A 27914-nucleotide genomic window follows, 5' to 3' on the forward strand; every position below is an offset into this window, starting at 1 on the left:
CGGGGAGTCCTCCCTGAGGTATTTGTTCTCTGGATCTCTAGCCGGGGACATCGCTTCTTTGTTGCAAAGAAGTACCTGGTTTTGAACAGGGCCACTGTTCACAGGAGTTTCTTGGTCCTTTAGTCCAGGGCAGTCCTCTGAGGCTTCAGAGGTCGCTGGTCCCTGTCGGATGCGTAGCTGGAGCAGGTTTTCGAAGCCGGAGACAGGCCGGTAGGGCTGGGGCCAAAGCAGTTGTCATCTTCCTCCTTCTCTGCAGGCTTGTAGGTCAGCAGTCCTTCTTGTTTCTTCAAGTTGCAGAAATCTGATTTCCTGGGATCTGGGGAGCCCCTAAATACTGAATGTTTAGGGGTGTGTTTAGGTCTGGGAGGGCAGTAGCCAATGGCTACTGTCCTTGAGGGTGGCTACACCCTCTTTGTGCCTCCTCCCTGTGGGGAGGGGAGCACATCCCTAATCCTTTTGGGGGAATCCTCCAAACTCAAGATGGAGGATTTCTCAAGGCAGGGGTCACCTCAGCTTTGGACACCTTAGGGTCCGTCATGGCTGGTGGGTGACTCCTCCTTGTTTTTCTCATTATCTCCTCCAGCCTTGCCGCCAAAAGTGGGGGCAGTGGCCGGAGGGGCGTGCAGCTCCACTAGCTGAGATGCCCTGGGGTGCTGTAACAAAAGGGGTCAGCCTTTGAGGCTGACCGCCAGGTGTTACAGCTCCTGCAGGGGGAGGTGATAAGCACCTCCACCCAGTACAGGCTTTGTTCCTGGCCACAGAGTGACAAAGGCACTCTCCCCATGTGGCCAGCAACATGTCTGGTAAATGGCAGGCTGGCAGAAACTGGTCAGCCTACACTAGAAGTCGGGTAGGTATTCAGGGGGCATCTCTAAGATGCCCTCTGGGTGTATGTTACAATACAGTTTAGGGAAAGAACACTGGTGCTGGGGCCTGGTTTGCAGGGTCCCAGCACACTTTCAAATCATAACCTAGCATCAGCAAAGGCAAAAAGTTAGGGGGTAACCATACCAAGGAGGCATTTCCTTACAGCTACTTCTTCCCTTTCGAATCTGCACCACCTCGCATGCCACCATCCTTCCATCATCTTCTGGAGGATCATTTGGTGCTTCTCCACCAGGAAGTCGCGGCTCTCTTGGCCAAGGGAGCTATAGAAAAGGTCCATGTGCCAGAAGTAGGTCGTGGTTGTTATTCCTGCTACTTTCTGATACCAAAGAAGGACAATGGCTTGCATCCTATCCTAGATCTTCGGGACCTGAACTACTTCCTCAAGAAGAAGTTCAAAATGCTCACCCTGGCTCAGGTTCTGTCTGCCTTGGACCCAGGAGACGGGATGGTAGCGTTGGACTTGCAGGATGCTTATTTCCACATCCCCATCCTGCCTGCCCACAAACGTTACCTACGATTCGTGGTAGGTCACGAGCACTTTCAGTTTACCTTAAAGTGATGGCGGTGGTTGCAGCTCATCTGCACAGGTTAGGGGTCTCAGTCTTCCCCTACCTAGACGACTGGCTGTTGAAGGTGCCTTCGCCCCTGACAGTTGTCTCTCACCTTTAGACTACGGCGAACCTCCTGCACCAGCTGGGGTTCACTGTCAACGTGCCGAAGTCACACCTGACTACCTCTCAGACGCTCCCTTTCATCGGAGCTGTTCTGGACAGTGCTGTTTCGGGCTTATCCTCCCAAAAAGCGAGTCCAAGACATTCAGGCTATGATTTTGATCTTTCAGCCTTTGTCTTGGGTTTCGGTGAGACAGACTCTGAGGCTGCTGGGCCTCCTGCATCCTGCTAGTAACACATGCCAGGTGGCATATGCAGGCTCTGCAGTGGGACTTGAAGTTCCAGTGGGCGCAGCATCAGGGAAATCTCTCCAACATGGCCCAGATCTCAGAGGGGACTGCGAAAGACCTGCAGTGGTGGCTTTCGAATCCCGATTGGGTCAGTGGCAGATCCCTATCCATTCCCCACCCAGATCTCTCTCTAGTGACAGATGCGTCACTTCTGGCTTGGGACAGCCACATGGGAGAGGCGGAGATCAGAGGTCTCTGATATCCGGCGGAGTCGGGACTCCACATAAATATGCTGGAGCTCCGGGCGATCAGACTTGCGTTGAAAGCATTCCTTCCCTCTCTCAAAGTGAAAGTGGTGCAGGTGTTCACGGACAACACTACCGCCATGTGGTACTCCAACAAACAAGGCAAGGTAGGGTCCTGGACCCTTTGTCAGGAGGCACTACGCCTCTGGACATGTTTGGAACATCAGGGCATTACCCTGATGGTTCAACATCTGGTGAGCTCTCTCAACGGCAGAGCAGACGTCTCCATCCGGAGGTGGCGCAAGGTCTCTTTCAGTAGATCTGTTCGCCTCCGCAGAGAATGTGCAATGTCAGCTATTTTGCGCGTTGGAGTTTCCAAGGCGGCACTCGCTCAGAGATGCTTTTCGTCTCAAGTGGAACTCCGGCCTCCTTTACGCCTTCCCGACTATCCCTCTTCTGCCCATAGTGCTCAAGAAAATCAAGTACGACCGGGCCCAAGTTATCTTGGTGGCTCCGGACTTGGCTCGAAGAGTATGGTATCCAGAGCTATTGAGTATGTCCATCGATCCACCACTCAGACTGCCTCATCGGGCGGATCTTCTGTCGCAGCAGCAGGGGACGATCCTTCACCCGAACCTGTCCAACCTTTGCCTTCATGCGTGGAGATTGAGCGGCAACAGTTGACGGCATTTGCCCTTCCACCCAAAGTCTGTAATGTTATCTTGGCAGCCAGGCGTCCATCAACTAAAACTGTATACGCCTGTCATTGGAATACATTTGTGGCATGGTGCACCAACAAATCTGTTGACCCCCTTTCTGCCCCTCTTTCAGAGGTTTTTCTGTCCATTCTTTCTTCAGCCCAGCAGGGCTCTGCATTGGGCACCCTTATAGGGTATGTCTGCCATTTCCGCCTTTCTTAGGCTTCCTGATCAGCCCTCACTCATTAAATCTCCTCATGTGAGTAGGTTCTTGAAGGGGCTCACCCACTTATTTCCTCCCACTCCCTTCATCATGCCTCAGTGGGATCTTAATCTTGTACTTACTTACTTGATGTGTACCCCCTTTGAGCCAATGCATAATTGTCCCTTGCGGCTCCTCACATTCAAAGCTGTCTTTCTCATCGCTATCACCTCTGCTCGCAGGGTGAGTGAGCTTCAGGCACTTTCTTCAAAGCCTCCATACTTGCCTGTAGACCCTGACAAAGTGGTGTTAGGCACTAGGGCTTCCTTCCTTCCTAAGGTGGTTACACCATTTCATGTAGGCCAGTCCATCACTTTGCCTACCTTGTACGCACCCCCACATCCTTCCCATGAGGAGGAGAGACTCCACCGCCTGGACCCAAAAAGAGCGTTGGCGTTCTACCTCAATCGTACTAAAGGTTTCCGGGTGGACGATCAACTCTTTGTTTGCTATGTGGGTGCGAAGAAAGGGAAGGCGGTGCAAAAGCGTACCATCTCTCGATGGGTGCTTCTTTGCATCAAAATGTGCTACGCTTTGGCAAAAAAAGCAACCTCCTGATGGCTTGTGGGCTCATTCTACCAGAGCAACTGCTGCATCCACTGCATTAGCACCCGGAGTTCCTGTCCTGGATATCTGTCAGGCAGCTACGTAGGCATCCCTGCACATGTTTGCTAAGCATTACTGCCTGGATAGTCAGGTCCGATGGTACGGCTACTTTGGTTGTTCGGTCCTGCAGGACTTTCTAGTATGATCTTAGTTTGCAGCCCACCACCGAGGATGGCATTGCTTGGATATCTATTCTAACGTAAGGAATCTGCAACTAGAAGTCTCTATCAGATGTACAAGTTACTTACCTTCGGTAACGAAATATCTTGTAGAGACATATTCTAGTTGCAGATTCCTTACCACCCACCCATCCTCCCCGCTTGCAAACTGATTTCTAGGGACAGGGATTCCCCCCTTTCAGGTCCTTAGCTCTGGCGCACCAATCTCAGTGTTCTTAGCAGCTCTGCGCTCTGGCATGGAAAGTCGTTAAAAGAACTGACGTCACTGCGCGAGGGCGGCGTCTATGTACTACTCCTGACGTCATCACGGCGACTACGACGCCTGCGGAGTCGACCGACGCCACCTACCGACGTGCAAGGGTATTACTCGAAGAAAAATCTCCGGATCCAGTCTGGCACCTGGGGGAAATTCAAAGGTAAGGAGTCTCCAACTAGAATATGTCTCTACCAGATATTTCGTTACCGAAGGTAAGTAACTTGTACTTCTAGCTGCAGATTCCTTACCTTAGAATTCCCTGGAGTCCGCTTTAAATCTGGAATTTTTCTGCTGAGCAGTACCCTGCGCGCGCCGTCGGGTGGCATCGTTCGGATCCGCGTGCATCGTCCAGCTCCACGTGGCGTCGTTGGAGCCATCTATGATGTCACGGTTGTCTATATAGACACCACCTCGGCTTGTGCACGTCAGTTCTTTTCCTTCTTCCCCGGTTAAGCACTGATCCAGATTAGAGCTACCCTTTCTTCGACGAACGTTGAGGCTTTTTCACCTTTTTGACTGTTTGAAGTCATGTCTTCTAGAAAGACTGGGTTCAAACCGTGTGGTGCATGTCATTTCATCATGTCGGTGACAGACCCGCACCAAGTTTGCCTTTGGTGCCTCGAGAAGGATGACAACTCCACCTCGTAATCTGTCTTTCGGGCCATGGCTCCGAAGGCCTTGTGAGAAAGATCCCTCAAGCTTCTTGGGCCCCGACAGCTGTCGTTGGTCGGCGGGACTCTGAGGAGGTCACGGTCCCGCAGTAGGAGGAGGTCGCAGCACCACTCCCGGAGCCCCAAGCTCTCTTCCTCGCATTCGAGGTAGTCTGATCATTCAGGTAAGAGGCACAAAAAGAAGAAGAAGTAGTCCAAGCGGACTTTGCCTTCGCCACGCTTGTCAGCTGACGAGGCATCTAGGGAACGTCGACGTTCCGAGCGCGGTTCCGTGGAGCCGTCACCAGGGTCGACTCCACGTCTTCCCCCTTTTCCAGGGACCTGAGCGACCCCGCTCAAATAAAATAATTTTATGAGGCCATCATGCGTCTTGTTTTTGAGCAGGCTGCACTCTCGGTGGGTCTTTAGGCCCTGTGGGGTCAGCAGGGGCCCCTTTGGGTTTGGCTGCTTCGGTGCCGTTGGGGACCCCAGGATCCGATACTGGATCCGGACCGGTGCCTGTCCCTCACAGTCGACCTCCTCCAGCGCTGGGTCCGACGTCGACGCTTCCTCCACCACCAGCGCCCACCGTTGGTAGCCCCATTCTCTAGCCCCATCCTCATTCCGGATTATCCGGAGCGACGTCGTATGACGCAGACTCCGACTTAGATGGCGCAGATTCGGCCCAGATCATTGTCTGAGCATTATTCAGAACAGCGAGGTACAGGAGAAGAATGGGAGGGATCAGAGGACACTTTGGAATATGACCTAGAACAGGACTGGTAGGAGAATCTAGGGGAGGCCAGTGGACTGGACACATCTCCAGATACTGGTATGCTCTCTCCTCCTAATGTGGCTATGGAGGAGGGAGCTTCATGCTATGGTGGTGCGTAGGGCAGCTGAGGTCTTGGACCTAGACATGTCTACAGTGCCAGTCAGGACGAATCTCCTGATAGAGGTGCTTCAACCGGGGGTGGCAACATCAGAGCCAATGTTGCCCTTCAGTGAGGCCCTAACACACGTCCTTCTGGGTACATGGTCCAAACCCAGCACAGGGGCTCCTGTGAATAGGACAGTTGGCTGCCGCCATAGACCCACTCCGGGCGACCTAGTTTCCTGACCCAACACCCCACCCCGGAGAGCTTGGTGGTCCAAGCCTCTACTTCCCATGGTGCCTTCCCTTCCGCTCCCCCGGATAGGGAATCCAAAAGGCTGGATCAACTTGGAAAGAAAATGTTTTCTTCCACCAGCCTGGCATTGAGGTCCGTAGACACCTCTTGCCTATTGAGCGGTTTTTCCCATACTTTATGGGATATGGTGGCACAGGTGCTGCCCCAGGTCCGGGAGGGCGTACGGGACACTCACACCCAGGCTGTCATGGAGGGAGACATGCAGCCAAGTTTGCGATCAGGTGTGGATTGGACACGACCGACTCGCTGGGCAGAGCAATTGCATTGTCATTGGCTCTACGTCGCCACGCCCGCCTACGTTCAACTGGCTTTTCGGGGGATGTCCAGTCAAGTTTGATGGACATGCCTTTTGATGGCTCTCGCCTTTTTGGTGAGAAGGCAGACCCCACGCTTGAGAGGTTCAAGGATTCTCGAGCTTCGGCCAGATCCTTGGGCCTTTCAGCACCAGCACGACAGCAGTCTGTCTTTCGCCCCTTTTGAGGCTTTGAAAGGGGTGTGGTACCACTCCAGCCACAGTTTAGCCACCGTCCTCAGGCTTCATAACATTGCGGAAGAGAACGTGGTTGTGGTCCACACAGCCCCCCCTCCACTGCGCCCAAGACCTCCTAATGTGGTTCTGCAGGACCACGTCTGTCCTTTATTTTTAAGAGTGGCCATTTTCATTGGCTGAAGGATGTCATGCATGACGCCCAGTGCCCCATTGGGTACAGCGTGGGTGGCTGATACAAGTTATTTCCGCTTGAGACTTCTAACCTCAGTTTCCTCATCCTTTAGAACATTCCCCCAGGCGTCAAACTGGATCTGGAAAAACTCTTGCAGTACCTCTGTGCGCTGACAGGTGGTGCCTTGGGGCTCCACATCAACATCGGTCCACTCCAGCTGTGATGCACAAGTGCACCACCCATGGATGCTGATACCAGTTATTTCTTTCCATGCCAGCAGACGCAAATCTAGAGCTAACTATTGTCTCTTCGAGACCATACTTTATCAAAATAAACTTTGTTTAAACAGTGTGTAGAAAATGTGACAGGGTTTACACGTTGTGAATGTCACAAACAAATGTCTGGGATAGATCCGTGTGTGGTTTGCATGTTGTGCCTGTGGTCGGATGACTCCAAAGCCTGCATTGACTGTGCCTAGATAAACCCCAAGGCCATACAGGATCAGAAGTTTAAGCTATTAGTTGTGAAGCACTGCACAATGCCACATTGTGCCTGGTTGAGGTCCCAGTCCCGGCCCCACCATATATCCTCATGGAGATAAAAATCTTCAGGTAAGTTGATGAAAAACACAAAGTTCAAGCAGGGTGTTGCCCCTTTCTGCACTCATCTCCTGATAGGGCTTGAGGATATCATCATGTCTCTCTCCCAAAATCGTTCCCCTGATTCTGACCCTTGTTCAAGGCAACCTGAATTTCAGGGGCCATCAGGGACGTCATCAGCAAAACAAAGAATTCCATGATGCCATGCTGCAACTTTTTGGCACGTTACTGACTTCGTCTGGCATGCCTTCAGGCCCCAAGGAGCCAAGACACCTCCCAACAGGGCTTCCACGAATGAGGCCACCATTGTGACACTAGTTGGACCCTCTGGCTTTTTTTTGCCAGGTTCCAGACCAGCTTCAGTACTTGCTCCCTCTGATGCCCCATCAAACATAAGAACATGGTCTACTGACAGTGATGCCTGTGCCATCAACTTGGGCGACTGCGTTCAACCATATGGCTGTTGCTGAGCCGATGCTGCTTGATCTCAAACAAGGCTGTATTCTGCTTTACTGTAGCCACAGTCCATCTACATTCCCTCTGATTCTGGCACACACTGCCCATCTTTTTGGTCGCACTCATATTTATTAGGGACTGATTCAAATAATGGTGATTATGTGGCTTGGAATTAGTTTTTTCCAGGCTTATCATCAGGACAATTAATAAATGGTTCTCCAGGATGCCAGTAGTCTGGGTACTTCCCCAAACATTCGATTAGTTTTGCCTCTTAGCCTTGCCACTGAGGAAAGTGCCTCCTTTACGATGATTGTGCGGATGGTAGCAGAGGTCCTTGACCTTTAATTTCCTACTCAGGAAGTTAAGACCAGTGCCTTAACTAAAGTGCATCAACCTTGTCAAACAGATTCCGAGTCCCTACTTTCTTCCAATGAGGCTCTTATAAACATACATACGGGGACCTGGGCACCTATTCCGGTCCACCTATTAATCGGCAGGTTAACAGGCGCCATTGTTCTGGGCAAACCAAACTTCCTCACCTAGTACCTGGATCCTGAGAGCCTTGTGGTATAGGGTTGAGCCAGCAAAGCCAACTCAAATTAATTTCCGTCTACTCCGGACAGGGGATCAAAGAGAATGGAGACTTTTGCCCTACGCTCCATGAATGCTAGCTGCCTTTTAGGTCAGTTCTTTCATGCTTTATAAAACTTATTGGTCCAGGTGTTATCTTTTGTACCTTAGGAAGCATGTGCCACCCTGTCTCAGGCTATACAGGGTGGTTGTTATATGTACAAAATTAACATTCACTGTGGGCTGGATACCACACACTCTTGTTCGAGTTATAAACACCAGTGTGGCAGCTTGCAGGCATACCTGGATGCGTTCCACTGTTTCTTTTCCGGGTGATGTCCAAGCCAGACTCTCTCACAGGCCTTTTGTGATGGTCCCTGTTTTTTGTTTTTTTTCAGGATAAAGCAAACTCAACCCTGGAGTGCTTTAAATATAGCTTCACATCAGCTGCATCATCAGCTTTGCCCCCTCATTTGCTGTGAATTTGTTTTTTATCACCATTAGCAGATGCAACCAGTAGAGCACCCCCCTTATAGCCATGGTACCTACAGACCTCGTGGACATCATGGGCAGCTTTCAGCCTAATCTTCTGCCCCTCGAGCTGATGCAGCCCCAAACCCTCTTTAGTGTTCACTTGTTTGCACACAGTCACCCTGTCAGAGTCTGATCCATAATTTTCTGCCAGGATGGCACTTAATTTTGGACAAGAGTGTCCTGGAAATTGTTCAGCAGGATTACTCCTTACCATTCCTCGTAACTCCTCTGCACCTTACTCCATCCTCAGACCAAATGAAGGAGGGCCATCTGTCCCTATTGTAGCAAGAAATACAGGTGCTTTTGGCCAAGAAGCCAGAGGGGGTGCCAGCACCAGAAGTGGTTGTTATTTCCACTATTTCTAGGTACCAGAAAAATATGGAGGCCTCCGCCTCGTCTTAGATCTATGCGAAGGACAAATTCCATATACTCACCCTCGCCCAGATCTTGTCTGCTCTTGATCCCAGAAACGGGATGGTAGCATTGGACCTGCCAGACGCTTATTTCCTTACCCCTTCTTTGCAGGCCTGTAGGCACTACCTTCAGTACACTCTGGGCCAAAAGCATTTTCAGGTCAAAATGCTGTCTTTAGCCTTACCTGTGTCCTTTAGGTATTAACGAAAGTGGTGGTGGTAGTTGCAGCACATCTTCGGAAGTGAGGGGTCCCAGTCTCTCCCTGCCTCAAAGGCCTGACTTCACTTCTTACTGATGGAGCTTTGAGTCATTTGCTTAGCCTTCCTGCCATCATGGAGAAGCTAGTGCAGGTGCTCATGAAAAACACCACCACCATGTAGCACTGCAACAAGTAGGGCAGTTTGGAGTCATGGACTCTGTACCAGGAGGCCTTTCGCCTTTGGACATATTTGGAACCGCAGGAGCAACTTTTCCTGTTGGTGTGCAATTTAGCAGGTGTTCTGCTTTCCTATCTCATGACCGAGCTTACAGAACCTCTCTGGAATGCACTTCTGAGTTTAAAGAAGACATTTATTGTTATTATTACTTCACCACGAGGTTCCTGAGAGACAAAATTAGTAGATTGGCAGCACACGTTCAAAAGTAGTCGCAGCAATGAAAGCAAAATATCAGAGTACTTCTCAGTTGCAATGTACACAGCAAATACATGTGATTATATTATAGCATAACTTCAAAGCAAAGCATAAAAGTCAAAATTGCATCACCGTAGGGCAAGGCTGTAGGGCCTATAACAGCTTCATCTTTCTAAGGTCTGCAAGTTGATGACTCCGGTTCAACTGCGAGAAAGAGATTTTCTACCCAAACGGGAGACAGGCAACTGACGTCTGGTTCCTGTCTGAAGTCAAGATAGTTTCAATCTAACTCTGCTGTAGTCCAGAGCCATACTTAAAAGCAAACTCAGTGTGAGAACCGAAGAAACTTGGAGAGTGGCCAGTTCTCCGAGCCTCACTCGTTCTCAGACTGGATTGAGAGATAAACACAAAATCTACGTGCTCTTATCAGCTAGGGTCTGGTGTGAAAAACACAGCTTGGAAAAACACAGCTCATCTGCAATGTCTCAACTGCAATGTCTAACTCCACGTTGAAGCCAATAGGCAGCTAACCTAAATATCAAATGTAATGTCATGTCAAAGCCAATAGGCAGCTAAACTGAATACAGAATGTAATGGCTAATGCCATGTTAAAGCCAATAGGCAGCTAACCCAAATACCAGATTTAATGTCTAATGTCATGTTAAAGCCAATAGGCAGCTAAACTGAACACAATATGTAATGTGCTACTGGTGAACATTGAGCAACTAATATGCGCAGTGGTGAAACACAAACTCATTGGTCAAACTCAATTAATAGCATCACACTCCACCCTATGACCAGTGAATTTTTGTTTACATACCTCTTATTTCAAACAAAAACAACACCAAAAAAACATAAGCAAATCCGATTTGAATGATAAAAGCAATCACTGTAAAGCAATGGAAGTGGATTAACATATTGATCTCATAACCTTAAACATCAGATACATCTACAAAGAAAAGACTGAAACTTATATACTCTGATTGGAATAATAACTGATTGAACAGTGTCTCTAAAACAGCGAGTGGATGTAGCATGAGTTCTACTCATGTAAAGGTGCACGGTCCACCTGAAAGGTTTGCTGGAATGTAAGCGAAAGTCAAAGTTCCACATGAAAAAACACAGACAGTTAACTGTTAAGGTTGCTTAGTTCCAGTGGAAGAATGTAATCAAACAAGTTGAACTTAAACTGAAGGCGCCAGTTGCGCAAAATGTATCCATGGGGTTTGTACTTTACTCAATCAGGTTCAGGTTGGGGGTTCGGTCCATCCTCCGACCCCACACGCACACACCCGAAGGGAGACCACACAGCACACTCATGGTCAGTGGCGAGACGTGGTAGGATCTGCAAAAGAAAAAAGTATGACTTTTCTTGCAAATAACATTTGTCATCTGAAATGTGCCCTTCCTCTTCCTTTCCTTGTTTTATAATCTTGGGGCCCTTTGTTATGATTTCTGCAGGTTCTGGAGGGTCATTTGGGGCTTCAACCCACACCTCCACACTGAGGTTTTTATCTGCTGCACCACAGCTTCCCTTCCCTTGCACTGTCAGAAGGGCTGGGGCAGGCTCCTTCTTTACCAAACCTCCAATCACTGCACTTTTTACAAGTTGGGCAATTCTGTCTCCAATCTGTAGGAATGAATCAGATTATTTTCTAGTTATCAGCATAATTTTGATTTCTCCTTGGTAATCTGCAGCAATCACTCCCCCTAAAACCTGATCAATTTGCATATCTGTCCTGGTAACTTTCCTCTCCCCAACTGTTCTTTGACTGTTTGTGGGACAGATCTCTCTTGTGCGTGCTGCACAGTTTTTATCAAATCTAGGGGAATGTGCATCTCTCTAATCTCTGCCCAACTGTAAGTGGCTTTTTCTCCGAGATGTCCACATTTCTGGTGCACCCACTTAGCCATCCCCACTGTCAGAATTCTGGGTGGACACTTCTGTCTCTGAATTTTTCTCTTTAACATCTGCAAGGGAATTGAACCAGTTATGTACAAGCCATGTGGTAAACCAAACGGCTAAACCATTGGCAGTGAACCAAGAATCAGTGTAAAAATGACACATCTCAAGCAGCTCTTGCTTTAAAGTCTGATACACATTGTACAAATCTGAATCAATAGTCAAACAAACATGCTTTTTATCCTCAGGGGACACAAATTCAAATGGTGCACTCAATTTCATTGGTGACTCTTTTACCTGTGGTACTCCCTGCACCCTCTCCTCATTCTGAAAAGGGGCTTGTGACACCTGTTCATGTAGGGCTGCAGTGACTCTAGCCCTGTCTTGCATGTACCAGATCCAGTGTAGGATACTAGCCTCCTGTGCCTGTCCTAAACTGAACGTTAGGTGAACTCATCACCCACTGTATGCCTGATATTTCAAGTTTCAGACTCCAAACTTCCAGGGGCACTCTTGTCTTCCCCTGTTCCTGATTTACATGTAAATCAGTGTTTCCCTCTTACACTGCGCAGAAACCAAAAGTCTGAATTATTTCATTTGCCAAATCAAAAGCACGCAGCTGCTCATGTTTTTTCCTTGTTACTTTGTACCAAAGTGTTAAGATTTCACTCAGATGAGGGCTATACTGTTTCCAAAAATCAAACAAGCTCATGAAACTCGGTGTCTCTTGCTTAGTGCAAATAGTAAGAAACTCTAAAATCTTTTGTTTTACTTGTGACAACATCTGTCTATTTTCTGGGTTCCACTGAATTCCCAGCAACTGCACATTTTGCGACAGTACTTCTGCCTTGTCCGAATTAATTTTACTTTGCAAAAGCGGTCTGTAAATCACCTTCCGAGCGCTGTTCTCAGTGTTATCTGTTAAGGAATGCACTTCAATTCTCAAAAACTGTGGGGTGTTTTGCTCACACTGAGGCTCAGACTAGCACAGAGCTGTTTTAACCCCCTCATTACTGGAATGAGAAAAGCCAGATTCTTCAAAAACAGCAGTTTCACAGATTTCAGCATTATCTTGCATTAATGTGTTCTGGCTAATTTGCTCACGTAAATTCTTATTTTCATGTTCTAACTGCCTACATCTCTCCTGCATTTTTCTTTAATCAGATAAAAGTATCCAAACCCTTCTGTCAAGAACAAAAGGAACATCATTTCTTTCAAAAGGCACATTTTCTAAATATGCTTTATCACAGCACTCATCCCAAGACTCACACAGTCCTGATAAACAAGAAAACATGTTTCTCACAGCACCATAAGGCAGTTTAACTTCACATGCATTTTCAAACATGGTCTGCCGTGCTTCTTTAATTCTCTAAACAACAAAAAAACAATTACACTTTTAAATCGTGCACTTCCAATCTCCAATTTGACTCCCAGACTGACAACTAACGACAAAATGTTCTGCTTTCCTGCCCTTATCTCATGACCTAGGTTACAGAACCTCTCTGGAATGCACTTCTGAGTTTAAAGAAGACATTTATTGTTATTATTACTTCACCACGAGGTTCCTGAGAGACGAAATTAGTAGATTGGAAGCACACGTTCAAAAGTAGTCGCAGCAATGAGAGCAAAGTACTTCTCAGTTGCAATGTACACAGCAAATACATGTGATTATATTATAGCATAACTTCAAAGCAAAGCATAAAAGCCAAAATTGCATCACCGTAGGGCAAGGCTGTAGGGCCTATAACAGCTTCATCATTCTAAGGTCGGCAAGTTGATGACTCCGGTTCAACTGCGAGAAAGAGATTTTCTACCCAAACGGGAGACAAGCAACTGACATCTGGTTCCTGTCTAAAGTCAAGATAGTTTCAGTCTAACTCTGCTGTAGTCCAGAGGCATCCTTAAAACCAAACTCAGTGTGAGAACCGAAGAAACTTGGTGAGTGGCCAATTCTCTGAACCTCACTCGTTCTCAGACTGAATTGAGAGGTAAACACAAAATCTACGTGCTCTTATCAGCTAGGGTCTGGTGTAAAAAACGCAGCTTGGTCTATCATGTGGAAAAACACAGCTTGGAAAAAGCCAATAGGCAGCTAACCTAAATATCAAAATGGAATGTCTAATGTAATGTCAAAGCCAATAGGCAGCTAAACTGAATACAGAATGTAATGGCTAATGTCATGTTAAAGCCAATAGGCAGCTAAACTGAACACAACATGTAATGTGCTACTGGTGAACATTGAGCAACTAATATGCGCAGTGGTGAAACACAAAGTCATTGGTCAAACTCAATCACAGCAGGATATAAGACTCTAGAGAAAACAAACTCAGCCATTGACAAATTGCAGATCACAAATGTAAATTACATCATAAGGTGGTGCAAGGATTCTTCCGGGAATGGGGAGAACCATGCTTGATCTTTTCGCCACCGCTGACAAAGCACAATGTCAGCAATTTTGCTTGTTTGAGTTTCTAAGGTGTCTCTTGCTCAGAGACACATTCTACTTACAGTGAAACTCAGGACTCCTGTACTCCTTTCCACCAATACTTCTCCTGCCACTAATTCTGAACAAGATCAGGATTGACTGGGTCCAAGTCATCTTAGTGGCCCCAGATTGGACATGGAGAGTATGGTACTCCAAACTCCTAGGCATGAGCATCTGTCCTCTAATCATGCTGCCCCTTAGAGAGGAACTCCTGTCACGGCAAAGGCAGGGTCCTGCATCCAGACCTGTGCATTCTTCACCTCCATGATTGGAGTTTGAGCTGTATCAGTTGAGGGATTTTGATCTTCCTTCTGGGGTTGTTAACGTGATCTTCGCAGGCAGGCATCTTTCAACCAAGTCTGTACACTCCTGCCGTTGGGACAAGTTTGTGGCTTGGTGTACTACCAGGCAGATTGACCCACTTCAGGCCAAACTGTCTAAAATGTTATTTTTGTTGTACCTAGTCTGGCAAGCATTTGCCTTGGGCACTGTTAGTGTATCTGTCTGCTCTTTCTGCGTTTTAACTGATGCTGGATCAGCCCTGGTCATTTAAATCACCTGTTGTAATTTGCTTTCTCAAAGTTTCACAATAAATGTTTCCCCCTCCTCCGTTCATTATTCCCCAATAGGATTTGAGTTTTGTTCTTTACATTCCTCATGTGTATTCTCTTCAAACGACTGTTCAGCTGTCCTCTCTGACTGCACACCCTCAATACAGTCTTTCTTGTTGACTTAACATCTGTACAACAGGTAAGGGAGCTTCAAACCCTCCCTGTCAACCCATCTTACCCCATTTTCTACCCAGTTTGGTCTTGCGGGCTCGAGCCTCCTTTCGCTCAAAGGTTATGACCCCATGTCATGTTAGCCAGAATCTCCCGTTTTCACAATTTCTTGCTCTACCTCACCCCTTTAAGGATCAGAAGTGACTCCATTGGTTGGATCCAAGACAGGCTCTTGAAGTCAGGTTTTTATTTGGTGTGCTGGATCAAAGAAAAGCAAGGTAGTGAAAAGGAGGTCCATTTCTCCCGGCATCAGCGTCTGCATGAAGATCTGCTATGCACTGGCCAAAAAGAAGCCTCCCGAAGGCTTGTGGGCTCGCTCACCAGAGCCAATGCTGCTACCATTTTTTTGGCTTTCAGGGTACATTTGTCAGGCGACTATGTGGTCATTGTTCCATATGTTCATGGAGCACTACAGTTTGTACAGCCGGGGTGGTCAAGAGGGGCACTTTGCCCGCTTGGTCCTGCAGGGCTTTTTGTTTTGAGGCAGTTCACAGGCTCACCACCTGGGAGGTACTGTTTTTGTATCCATTCAAATGATGAGGAATCTGTGGTTAAGAATATCCATCAGAAGAAAAAGTAATCTTCGATAACGTTTTTTTCTTATAGAGAGTCTGACCCCAAATTCCTCATGGATCCTCACTATTCTATAAACTGGACTCTTTTCCTTTAAAAAAAGGTTGCATTTAACATTCTGCACACGGTTTGCGGCCAATCTGGAGATTGGATTTCACATCTGAGGGCATGGACAGTTCAGAAAGCAACTAATGTTGCCACACATGTATGTTGGTTCCGAAGTGGAGCAACACTGTGCTGCCTGTTGGTGCACAGGCTATTGCTTGAGATTTTCCAGATACTGTCCGACGCCCTGGGAAATATCAAAATCGTCAGGAATCTGAAGTTAGATAGTCTGTACCAAAAAGAGTGTTACTGAAGGAAATGATCCTACTCTTTAATAGCACGCAATGTGATTTTGTTGAGCTAATTGATCCAAAACCCAGAACTAGGTATATACAGCCAGATTTCAAATCCTATGTGAATAGTCCTGATAACATGTCTGTTGCTGTTCCCTCAGCTACACTATCTGTTCCTGACAAAAATGTTGGTAAACTGGTTGGGATTCCAAGCACTATGACAGGACCAGCTTTATTCTGTGGCAAGCTTTTTGTGACCATAGTAGTGTTTTTTGTTGTTGTGCTAACATCACAAATAAAGGTTTATAACATATTGGGTTAAATAAGAGTTCACCACCCTACAGCCCAGAGAACGAGCTCTGCTGGTGGTGTCAGATAGTGTGTTAACATGCCTGTGACAGTGGGGCAGTAGTGGCAGTAAATACAGTCATCAGTGTGTCCAAGTGACAGGTAAACATCATGCTTGCTTAGGGTGGACGTGTTAATAAAGATATTGTATGTTTTCTCATATTGTATGTGTTAGGTGTTGTCATGCAGAATTGTAATACTTCTATTGTTTTTAACATGTAGATCCACTGATGGATACATTGATGTCTGAACCAGTAAGACTGCCATCTGGAACCATCATGGATCGGTCAATCATCCTCCGGCATTTGTTGAACTCATCCACAGACCCTTTCAACCGCCAGACATTGACCGAGAGCATGTTGGAACCAGGTAAGGCTATACTTGGCACTAGAGATTGCTGGAATCAGTTTAGGTGGTGAGCGGAATTACAGTATGCTGAAATCCTGTAAGGCTAATCACATTTATGCTATGAGACAGATAAGACTGTACATTGCACTTGATCATGCGAGGCAGTTAATTAGTGTATGCTGCTGCCAGGTTAGACTGTACTTTGAGCTTGTTGGAGCCAAATTATATTACCATGCAAGACGGTGCTCTGACTGAAGCATCTGGTGCAGTGTGAGGCTCTGTCTTTTTAGAGGATGCTGAAGCCAAGTTAAGGCTACCCTCCAGCCTTGGTGTTTATGTGCTTAAAATTGTTTTTCACTGTTCCCAGCATCAAACTGGGAATCCATTGGTTCAAAATGTGTGAAATGTGATTTGTCATGATTATAGCTGTGCCATTGGCCTATTTCCTAATCCTTGGAGCACTTGATTTCGCTCATTCACTTATGCTACATTAATAATACCAATCCAAAAACTATCTGAACCAGATTTTTGGTTGCACAGACGTTGTTAGGCAGTCTCCCACATATTATTTGCCTTGTTACACATTTGTAATTGAACGAAAAGCAGATTTTGCTGTTCTGGCAAAAGAGCGTATTGTTCAGAAGCATTTCACCTGCAGCCCCGTACTGGGAGCAGTAAATTGTGTTTCAAATGTAACACAAAAATAAAAACTTCTCAGTTTATGCAGAGGAATATTTTAGAGGATGACACTAGTTTGGGAGTGCATTTATTTATACCTAGATCATGATGTCAGACATTTGTCATAAGTTCTTTTCAAGAAGAGTAAGGTTGCTTCGTATGAATACTTTCATCTGCAGATTCCTCACCTATGGAATTTCCCAGGTGTCAGACTGGATCTGGAAACTTTTCAATAGGTTTCTGCTCCTGAAGTGGGTACTAGCTCTGCGCCGGACACAATGCCACTGTGACATCACTTGACCCATCCAGCTCCACCACTGGCGCCCTGATGTCAGTTCTGTTTTTTCCCAAACCATTGGCATGGTTCCAGAGCTAGCTCACTTCAGATCTTGAGGAAGCTTTTTTCAACAATTTTTCATCAGATTCTCTCATATTTTCAAAGCAGTGTAGGGATGTTTGTTCCCCTCAAAAGATCATGCTTCAAACCCTAAAGGGTCTGTGATTGACAAAAGTCCATCACAGATTTACACAGTGTATGCCTTTGGTGCCTCGGGTCCAGGCACTACAAGAGGTCATATGAGTCATGCAGGGGCATGCACATCAAGACCATCAAAAAAGGGAGGCTGGGATATCAAACATGTTATGGCCCAGGATGACTGGCACACCAGGAGTAAGTGTTGCTCAAGGGTGAAGACGCCAGACTGACCATATTCAAAATTCTTACAACACAAAAAAGAAAACTAAAATTGGTGCCATGCTTCCAAAGGTACGACGTGGAGGCCTTGCCCTATGCCTCAGAACTCATCTTCGAAGATAGAACTGGTCACTGATACGCCAAGAGGAATCGGCATCCGCAGTTCCTCTGGACCCGATGCCAGCCCTGGGGCCATCAGCACCACGACCCTTAAACCCAGGCCTCACCCCTACCGGTAATTTCCTTCTCCGGGGACAGACCCAGTGTTGTTCCTCGACTTTGTTCGATGTCTTAAACAGGGCAGAGGTACCTTCTGGAGTGCGTTTGAACCCCACAGTCCTATGAGTGTGCCATTTAGGATTCCACTGGCAGGTTGACCTACGGCTTCTTTTGCCCCCTTATGACCCTTGTTACTCATTCCCTGGTCTCGGCAACATTTTCATCGCCTTCTGTGGCCATGATTGTTCTGATAGGGTCTACCATGTTGTCACCACCTCCAGCTAGAACTTCACTGGCGCAAATATAGACTCCAATACTGCCAGTTCGAACGCCATCTACATTGGCACTGGCACTAGCCCCTCTCCCAGTAATTGATCTGCAAGACACTGTGCATCCCTTTTGGATCGGGTCCAAGAAGAAAGCAGGTGTTTGTGGCATGTATGGCTGTAAATAGACATGTTGTGCATACTGCTGCCATCTAGTGTTGGGCTCGGATGTGTACAGCTTGTTTTTCTTCTAAGGTCTTTTCGAGTCACAGGACCTAGTAACTCCATTTATTCTGTGGAGTGGTTTTAGATCCTCTAGAGGACTCTAGGCAGGATGCAGATGACGAAACAATCAATCTGTCTCCATGGATCCTGATTTCTTAACCTTTTGTAGAGGCAAGATCCTTGGACACCTCCTTTGAACGGAATTGTTTCTCCTGCAGCATCCTCCCTCCACGAGAGATCTCGTCATACCAAGTCATAGTACAGCGCACAGCAGAAGTTTTATAATTGTCCCATTCATCTGTGGAGGGGAAATCAAACATATTAACCAAAGGTAACCCCACTTTTCAGGCATCGGAGAATGGCTTTAAAATCCCTTAATGCTACCTGTTTAATTGGTCGTTACTCCCATGTCCTGTGAGGCATTGCCCAGCTGATTTTCCCAAGTCTCCCAGACCACCTCCTCAGACCTTTCACGCAACTTGTTCGGATTGATCACGATGCCGCCAGACAGTTGATTAAATATGGCTTTGACACAGCTGGTACCATAGCACATACCATGGGCACTTCCTAGCACGTTAAGGCATCATGCCTGCTTGCACAACTCCTATTTCTCCAGTGATGTCAACCAACCCTAATGGTCCTCCCATTTGACTTGATGGTTCACGGCTGTTTGAAGAAAAGGTAGTTTTGGTCCTTAAGAGATTCAAGTACTGTAGGGGCCATTGCTATGTGTTTAAAACTCCAAACCAAGCAGCAAGATTCTAGACAATTAAATAAATTCCAGGGGTTCGTCAGAGGTTTCTCTTTTCATGGCAGACTGCAAGGCAAGCAGAAACAGAGCCTCTTATTTAAGCAGTACCCGGGCCATAACAAAGGTAAAGGCTGAGCCTCACTGTAAGGAAATGCCTCCTTCGCATGGTTACCCCTTAACGTTTTGCCTTTGCTGATGCAAAGTTTTGATTGAAAGTGTGCTGGGACCCTGCTAACCAGGCCCCAGCACCAGTGTTCTTTCCCTAAACTGTACCTTTGTCTCCACAATTGGCACAACCCTGGCACCCAGGTAAGTCCCTTGTAACTGGTACCCCTGGTATCAAGGGCCCTGATGCCAGGGAAGGTCTCTAAGGGCTGCAGCATGTCTTATGCCACCCTGGGGACCCCTCACTCAGCACATGCATACTGTCTCACACCTTGTGTGTGCTGGTGGGGAGAAAATGACTAAGTCGACATGGCACTTCCCTCAGAGTGCCATGCCAACCTCACACTGCCTGTGGCATAGGTAAGTCACCCCTCTAGCAGGCTTTACAGCCCTAAGGCCGGGTGCACTATACCACAGGTGAGGGCATATGTGCATGAGCACTATGCCCCTACAGTGTCTAAGCAAAACCTTAGACATTGTAAGTGCAGAGTAGCCATAAGAGTATATGGTCTGAGAGTTTGTCACACACGAACTCCACAGTTCCATAATGGCTACACTGAAAACTGGGAAGTTTGGTATCAAACTTCTCAGCACAATAAATGCACACTGATGCCAGTGTGGGATTTATTGTAAAATACACCCACAGGGCATATTAGAGATGCCCCCTGAATACCAGTCCGACTCCTAGTGCTAGGCTGACCAGTTTCTGCCAGCCTGCCACAACCAGACGAGTTTCTGGCCACATGAGGTGAGTGCCTTTGTCACTCTGTGGCCAGGAACAAAGCCTGTACTGGGTGGAGGTGCTTCTCACCTCCCCCTGCAGGAACAGTAACACCTGGTGATGAGCCTCAAAGGCTCATGCCTTTTGTTACAGCACACCAAGGCATCCCAGCTAGTGGAGATGGCCACCCCTCCAGCCACTGCTTCCACTTTTGGTGGCAAGGCAGGAGGGGATAATGAGAAAAACAAGGAGTCGTCACCCACCAGTCAGGATAGCCCCTAAGGTGTCCTGAGCTGAGGTGACCCCTGCCTTAAGAAATCCTCCATCCTGAGTTTGGAGGATTCCCCCAATAGGATTAGGGGTGTGCCCCCCCTCCCCTCAGGGAAGAGGCACAAAGAGGGTGTAGCCACTCTCCAGGACATTATCCATTGGCTACTGCCCTCCTGACCTAAGCACACCCCTTAATTTAGTATATAGGGACGACCCAGAACCTAGGAAATCAGATTCCTGCAACCTACACAAAGAAGGACTGCTGACCTGAAAGCCCCGCAGAGACGACAACTGCTTTGGCCCCAGCCCTACCGGTCTGTCTCCAGACTCAAAGAACCTGCACAGAGACGCATCCGACAGGGACCAGCGACCTATGAAGACTCAGAGGACTGCCCTACACCCGAAGGACCAAGAAACTTCAGAGAACAGCAGCACTGTTCAACAACAGCAACATCTTTGCAACAAAGAAGCAACTTTTAAAGAACTCACTCTTCCCGCCAGAAGCGTGAGACTTCACACTTTGTACCCGACACCCCTGGCTCAAGCTCCAGAGAACTAACACCGCAGAGAGGACTCCCAGGCGACTGCGACTACGTGAGTAACCTGAGGCGACCCCCCTGCAACCCCACCAGAGGCTCTCCCTGACTTGACTGCCTGGTAACAAGGAACCCGACACCTGGACCAAGCACTGCACCCGCAGCCCCCAGGACCAAGAGGAACCAAACTCCAGTGCAGGAGTGACCAGCAGGCGGCCCTCTCCATAGCCCAGTCAGTGGCTGGCCCGAGAATCCCCCCTGTGCCCAGCCTGCATCGCCTAAGTGACCCCCGGGTCCCTCCATTGCTCTACAAAACCCCCCTGGTCTGCTTTCCGAGGACCTTACCTGCCAGCAGACCGGAACCGGAGCACCCCTGTTCTTCATAGGCGCCTGTGTGTTTTGGGCTCTCCTTTGGCCTCCGCATCTGACCAGCCCTGTGTTGCTGGTGCGGTGTCTTTGGGGTTGCCTTGAACCCTCAACGGTGGGCTGCCTATGCCTGGGAGACTAAGTGTGTAAGTGCATTACTTACCTGAGAAACTTAACCATACTTACCTTCCCCAGTAACTGATGATTTTTGCACTGTGTCCATTTTTAAAATAGCTTATTGCCATTTTAACCTATACTGTGTATATTACTGCTTTAATTCAAAGTTCCGTACTTACCTGTGTGGAGTACCTTGCATTTTATGAATTTACTTCAAATCTTGACTCTTGGGGTTCTAAAATAAATTAAGAAAATATATTTTACTATATAAAAACCTATTGGCCTGGAGTAAGTCTTTGAGTGTGTGTTCCTCATTCATTGCCTGTGTGTGTACAACAAATGCTTAACACTACCCTCTGATAAACCTACTGCTCAACCACACTACCACAAAATAGAGCATTAGTATTATCTAATTTTGCCACTATCAACCTCTAAGGGGAACCCTTGGACTCTGTGCACACTATCTCTCACTTTGAGATAGTATATACAGAGCCAACTTTCTACAACGACCTTTCATAAGAAGCTGCTCAGATAGGAAATGGTAATCACTGTGAGACCGTGAGCACATATAATCAAGTTTGCATAGATTAACCACAAAAATACTTCCTGTAGAAGCAAAAGTGGACATGCAATGTGTTATATCAACCTGTGGTGCCCTAGGCACTAACTCTATTGTGACTCTTGTCGCACTGATGCCCTAGCCTAGTTCAACACATCAGTTGATTATTTTTGCTCTGACATTCATAACCAGAGTTTGTGACATGACCCGTTTTTGAAGCAATAACTGTATGTATTCTGACAGAATTACATATTAATGAGCTCCTTGTGTCTACTAATGACATAATAGTGACAGGTATGTCATATGACCAGGACTCCATGATTTAATTCAAACATTTTGATGAAACCACTAAGGGAATTTATGAACTGTAGCAAAAAAAGGTTTATGAAATATTAACTCAGAGAAATCAAAATTATATGAAGGATGACCCACCCTACACAGTGTCTTCTAGAGACGGCCTGCCAATTTCAATTTGTAATTCAGACCACAGGGAACTAGAGTGTAAAAATTCTAATCCAATGTTGTAGGAAAGTCCCCTCTTTCTGGCATAGTTACCCCCCACTTTTTGCCTGATGTCAGTGTGCCAAGAATATTTGCACTGGGATCCTACTAACCAGTACCCCAGTGGTGGTGTTTTCCCCTCTAAATGTGGTTGTCTTGGTACTCTTTACACCCCACAATTGTCATACTGGTGTACCCCTGTAAGTCTCTAGTATATGGTACCTAGGTACCCAGGGCATTGGTACACCTGGGGTCCCCCAAGGGCTGCAGCATGTACTATGCCACAGGAGCCCATGCAAACTGTGTCTACAGACCTGCCATTTGCAGACTGCGTGAAAAAGTCCATGCACCCTTTCACCTCTGGTCACTACACCAGGTCACTGTAAGTCACCCCTATGGCAGGTCCCTGTGTGTGTGGGCACCTCCTGCATGAGCAGCGGTGCCCCTAGGAACTCCAGTTCCAGTCCCTTGGACTTGGTAAATACGGGGATGTCATTTTAGCTATGTACTGACCATAGGTCACAACCTGTGGTCCAGCTACATAATGGTAACTACAAACCTAGGCATGTTTTGTATCAAACATGTCAGAATCATAACCCGATACTGATGCCAGTATTGGTGGCATGATTCCATGCACTCTGGGGGGGTCCTTACGTCTGTGCATTGGTAGAGGGCTTCGGGTGACTCCATATCAACTTCTTCCACTGGGTGTGACGTCAGCGGAGTCCCTACATCTCCCTCTTCAACGTATGACATCAGTTCCTTCTTTTCCGCGCTTGCAATGCGGATCCAGTAACAGTTTCTCAGGCTTTTTTTCAGCTTACTTCGACATTTTCGTTGTAGTAGAACAGTGTGCCTTTAATGTCTTTGGAATTTAAATCCTGTGGACAACAAATGTCAGCTACAGATCCCCATTCGGTTTGCATGTGGTGCCTCGACGTGCACCATGACGCCTAAGAGTGCGACTCCTGTAGGCAACTTCAGACGAAAGCTCTTCGAGAGTGCCGGATGAAGTTTCTAGTGGCGGGAATGTCATGTGTCATCTCGGTCTTCCTTTCGAATGAGGTCTCCTTCTTGGACGGACGTCTGTTCATGGGGCCATTCGAGGATTCGTTCTTGTGGACGCCGTTCTATATTGACGTCCAAAGGTTATTATTGGAAGCAGGCAAAGTCACAAAAGTTGCCAACTTCACAGCAAACAACCTTCCGTCATTCCTCTGTTGAGGAGACGAGGTTGGAGTCTGCCCCGCTTCTCCCTTCCTTCCCAGGAGATAGGGCGACTCTAAAGCAAATGCGTGAATATTATGCTTTCCTTCACTCTATCTTTGGTCAGTCACCTCCCTCTGGAGCGACTGTGGGTCCTAAGGAGATGCGAAGTGCCTTGACTGTATCCACGCCGGCGGGTCTGCCCTCTGCTTCAGTTAGGCATTTACTCTGACAAAGCTGGTACAGCACCAGTGCACAGCTCTTCAGGGTTTTCACCTTCATGGCCAGTATTAGATCAGCCGTCTCTGGCAACTCCGCTTGAGTCACTGATCAAAGTCGACTTTCTCTCTCCATCTGAAGTTAACGTTGACGAGGACTTGCCTTCTGACGTTGGGAACGGTGCCAGTAAATGCCTGGTCTTCCTTCCCAATAATTCCCTCATGTTGGTCCTACTGAGGGTAGAGGAGTTGGAACCTCACAGAGAGGATAGCTGGTTAACTGACCTAGCTACGGCTAGGGACTTGGATTCTTCTCCAGGCTCAGGCCTACTTTCACCCCCTGGACTTGCTACAAAGGCAAGTTCCTCCTTTGCAGACATGCTAAAGTGGTTTGCGGAAGTGTGGATCTGGCTCTTCCTTTAGTGGAATTAGCTTCAGATGTCGTTGATGTCGTTCATCAGAGTCAAACGGGGTGAACTAATGCTTCCTTACAGCGAAACACTACGTGATGTCTTTTTGGGGGCTTGGGCTAAGTTTGATACAGGGTACCCCTGTTGACCAGGCTATATCACCCGAGCACCGACCTGCTCCTGGTGATTCACCCTGTCAAATAGGACATCCTGCTCATCGATGTTTGGTGGCACAGTCTGATTTAGCTTTCCAGGATATGGAGCCTCGTCTACATGTTCCATCTGATAAAGAGTTCAGGAGTCTAGATGTCTGTGGCAGGCATAATTGTTTCGTCCACAAGTTCTCTTTCTCTCATTCTTAATGGGACTCATTAGCAAACATTTTACATTCGTTTCCGGAAGACATCAGGAGTATAATTATTCCTTTGGTTCAGGATGGACAGCACACAGCTAAATTAATAATTTGTTGTGGCATGAATGCCACTGACTCTGTGGGTCGAGCTATGACTTCCTCAGTTCAGCTACGTTGCCGTGCCTGGTTATGTACCTCAGAGCTTTCAGTGCCATTCCAGTCTACAATGATTGACATTCCATTTGAGGGTCCCCAATTATTTGGTGCTCATGTTGACTCACATTTAAGGCATTTTCGAGACCGTAGGGGTGGAGCACCAAATTAGATTGGTTCTCCAGTATTGGGGTATCTTTCATAGATTCACACGCTTGAATCATTCCCCGTCGTCGAAGTGGGAGTCCCACGGTACATAGAAAGCAATAAATAGATAAATCCCCCTTTTTTTTTTTTTCATTGTAGTTAATGGCAAAAATACATTCACTTTCCTAGCTATCAGCCTCATTAGGAAAGGCCCAAAGTTCAGCCAATCAGGCAAGACCACCCCTTTAGTTCTTCCTCCATCATGTCTACAGCTAGAAAAGGTTTGTTTAGACCTTGTGGTACCTGTGGAAAATTAAGGCTTGCAAAGACCCTCACGAGGAATGCATCTACTGTCTCCATCCTGAACATAAGGTCAAGGAGTGCAAGATCTGCAGAACATTTCCTAATAAGACTCTCAGAGACAGAGAAGCCAGGCTCCTGCTTTGGCTTCAAAAGCGAAAATCCAGAGAAACTTTCTCTGAGGAGGAGGACAGCGATATATCAGTGGCCTCAAGAAAGAGGAAAAGGTCTGTGGAGAGCTTCTCCCCCAAAAGCAGTAAGTCAACTAAGAAGCTGCATGTGTTTAAGGACAGACCTGAGGAACACCCATCAACTTCCAGGGAACATAGTGGTAAAGTTCGTTCTGAGCCATCTACTCCAGCTACCACATCAAAGAAGTTCAAAAGATCTTCAAGTTCCCTACCACTGTCTACATCCAAGATTTCCACACCGTCGACGACCACAGCGACGGCTACATTTACAGCTCCGTCGTCGCCAATGATTATTACTTCATCTCCATTGTCAGCTTCAACCATAACGTCGGTGAGCTTAAAATACGGTCCCTCACCTGCTCACACCTTAAAGATTACAAAGAGACCGTCGGCGGGGAAAAAGGTGAGGTCTCTATCGTCGACGCACTCATCGACGGGTAAGCTCCAAAGCTCTTCGTCGACGATCCCACTGACTGACGCATCGACGACGGCGCGACAATCTACTTTGCCGTCTAAGACATCAGCGATGACACCAGCTCTGTTGATGACTACTCCGTCAACGCTTGCACCGTCTACGACCGCTCCGTCGACGCTCGCACAGCCGATGGGGACACCACTAACAACGGCTCCATCGACAACTTCCCCGTCAACGAGAACACCATCGCCGAACATACCATCGACGATAACTCCGTCGACGGCTCAATTTCCTGAGTCTTTATTCAAACAATATGGAGCATCTCCTTTCTTACCTCAAAGGATTCTGCCGATAAAGAGTAAATCTACTCACCTGTTACCTTCTCATACATCGCCTAGTAAAGTCTCGCCAGCACCCCGCAGCATCTGTTTACTGATGAGGAGTAGGAGGATGACATATATTCAGATGACGGTTTTTTCCCGGTGGCACGTAGCCCTTCAGAACTACGCATTAAATGTCAGGAGGAGGATGAAGAGGAGAGTGACTAGCTCTATTTAAGTCAATAGCCGCAGAGTCACGTACAACCTCAGGAGCAACAGGAGCAGATGATCCAGATGCCTGTCTCCTTGATTGCCAATCTTCAGCAGATGATGCAGGACTATTACACTAGATTTCCTCCGCCTGGCTCCACTACTCCAGTACAACCTCCACACACGCTGATTTCTACTCCTGTTCAACCATCAGATTCTACGGAACCTATCCCAGTTCCTTCATCTGGGCAGGATATTGATCCACCTTCGTCAGAGGACGAGCAGGAGGAAGGTGAAATTCAAGACACTGACTTGCTCATTCAGGAATGGGATGAATATCAGATCCAGACGCCATCCCCTTCTATGCCACCACCGGTGGACTCTCCACCACAGGACATTGGTGGTTTTCACAGTGTGATGGAAAGAGCAGCAAAAAGATTTCAACTGCCAATAACATCAAAGCAGTCAGACTGTTTCCTATATGACTTCAAAGAGGACACTAGAAAGTCAGTAAGAGCAATACCTATTGTTGACTTCATTTGGGAAGAGGGTCTTAAGGCCCCGTCTTCTATACCAGCGGTACTACCAAGACTCAAAAAGAAATACAAAGCACCTGATAACTCTCCAGCATGTTTGGTTAGTCACCCTAAGCCGGATTCTGTCATATCACAGGCAGCTCAGCCAAGGTCCAGGAATCCGTCTTCATCTTTGACTGCGCCCCCGGATAAGGAGGGACGACGGTTAGATTTGATTGGTAAAAAATGTTCAACTATGGCGGCCACCACGGTCAGAGCAGCGAATTCCCTGGCAATCCTGGGAAGATACGACCGCCAGATGTGGTCTGACATGTCTCAGTTTATAGAGCTAATGCCTGAAGATAGTAGAGCGGAAGCGCGCAAAATATTACAGGAGGGTGAGAAGATCTCGGCTGAGATTATAGACTGTGCCATAGATGTCTCGTCTACAGGTTTCTGTCAGTTAGCCGGAGCGGCCGTACTCAGACGTCAGGGGTGGCTGAAAGCAACATCGTTTCGACCAGAGGTGCAGTTAAAGATCTTGGACATGCCCTATGATGGTGAGCTCTTGTTCAGCAAGCATGTAGATGATGCTTTGCAATCTATTAAAACAGACACCGAAACAGCCAGACCCCTGGGTACATTGCAATACAGAAGACAGCCCTTTCGAGGAGCGAGAGGAAGGGGGCTCTATTCTTATAGAGGCGGCTCACACCAATACCGCCAATACTCATCCTACCAGGGCCAATTTTGTTCCACCATTGGCCAGCAGCAGCCGCATACTTATCGACAACCATCATCCACACACTTCCGGCAAGCTGCAAGAGGAAAATCGGCTTATAAAGCCAAAGAAACAGCAAAAAAACACTGACCTTCATCAGTTGCCTGCA

General features: G+C 47.4%; 1 protein-coding gene across 2 annotated transcripts in view; it reads left to right on the forward strand.

Annotated features, from left to right (window-relative positions):
• The window catches only part of UBE4B (ubiquitination factor E4B), a 658693-nt gene that overhangs the window by 590385 nt on the left and 40394 nt on the right, over positions 1-27914 (forward strand). For both annotated transcript variants that reach the window (XM_069241178.1, XM_069241179.1), the window contains one exon: positions 16394-16540. In XM_069241178.1, coding sequence (XP_069097279.1) covers positions 16394-16540 — 147 coding nt within the window. The remainder of the gene's footprint in view (positions 1-16393; positions 16541-27914) is intronic.

Source organism: Pleurodeles waltl, chromosome 6, assembly GCF_031143425.1.
Source record: "Pleurodeles waltl isolate 20211129_DDA chromosome 6, aPleWal1.hap1.20221129, whole genome shotgun sequence".
Taxonomy (NCBI): domain Eukaryota; kingdom Metazoa; phylum Chordata; class Amphibia; order Caudata; family Salamandridae; genus Pleurodeles; species Pleurodeles waltl.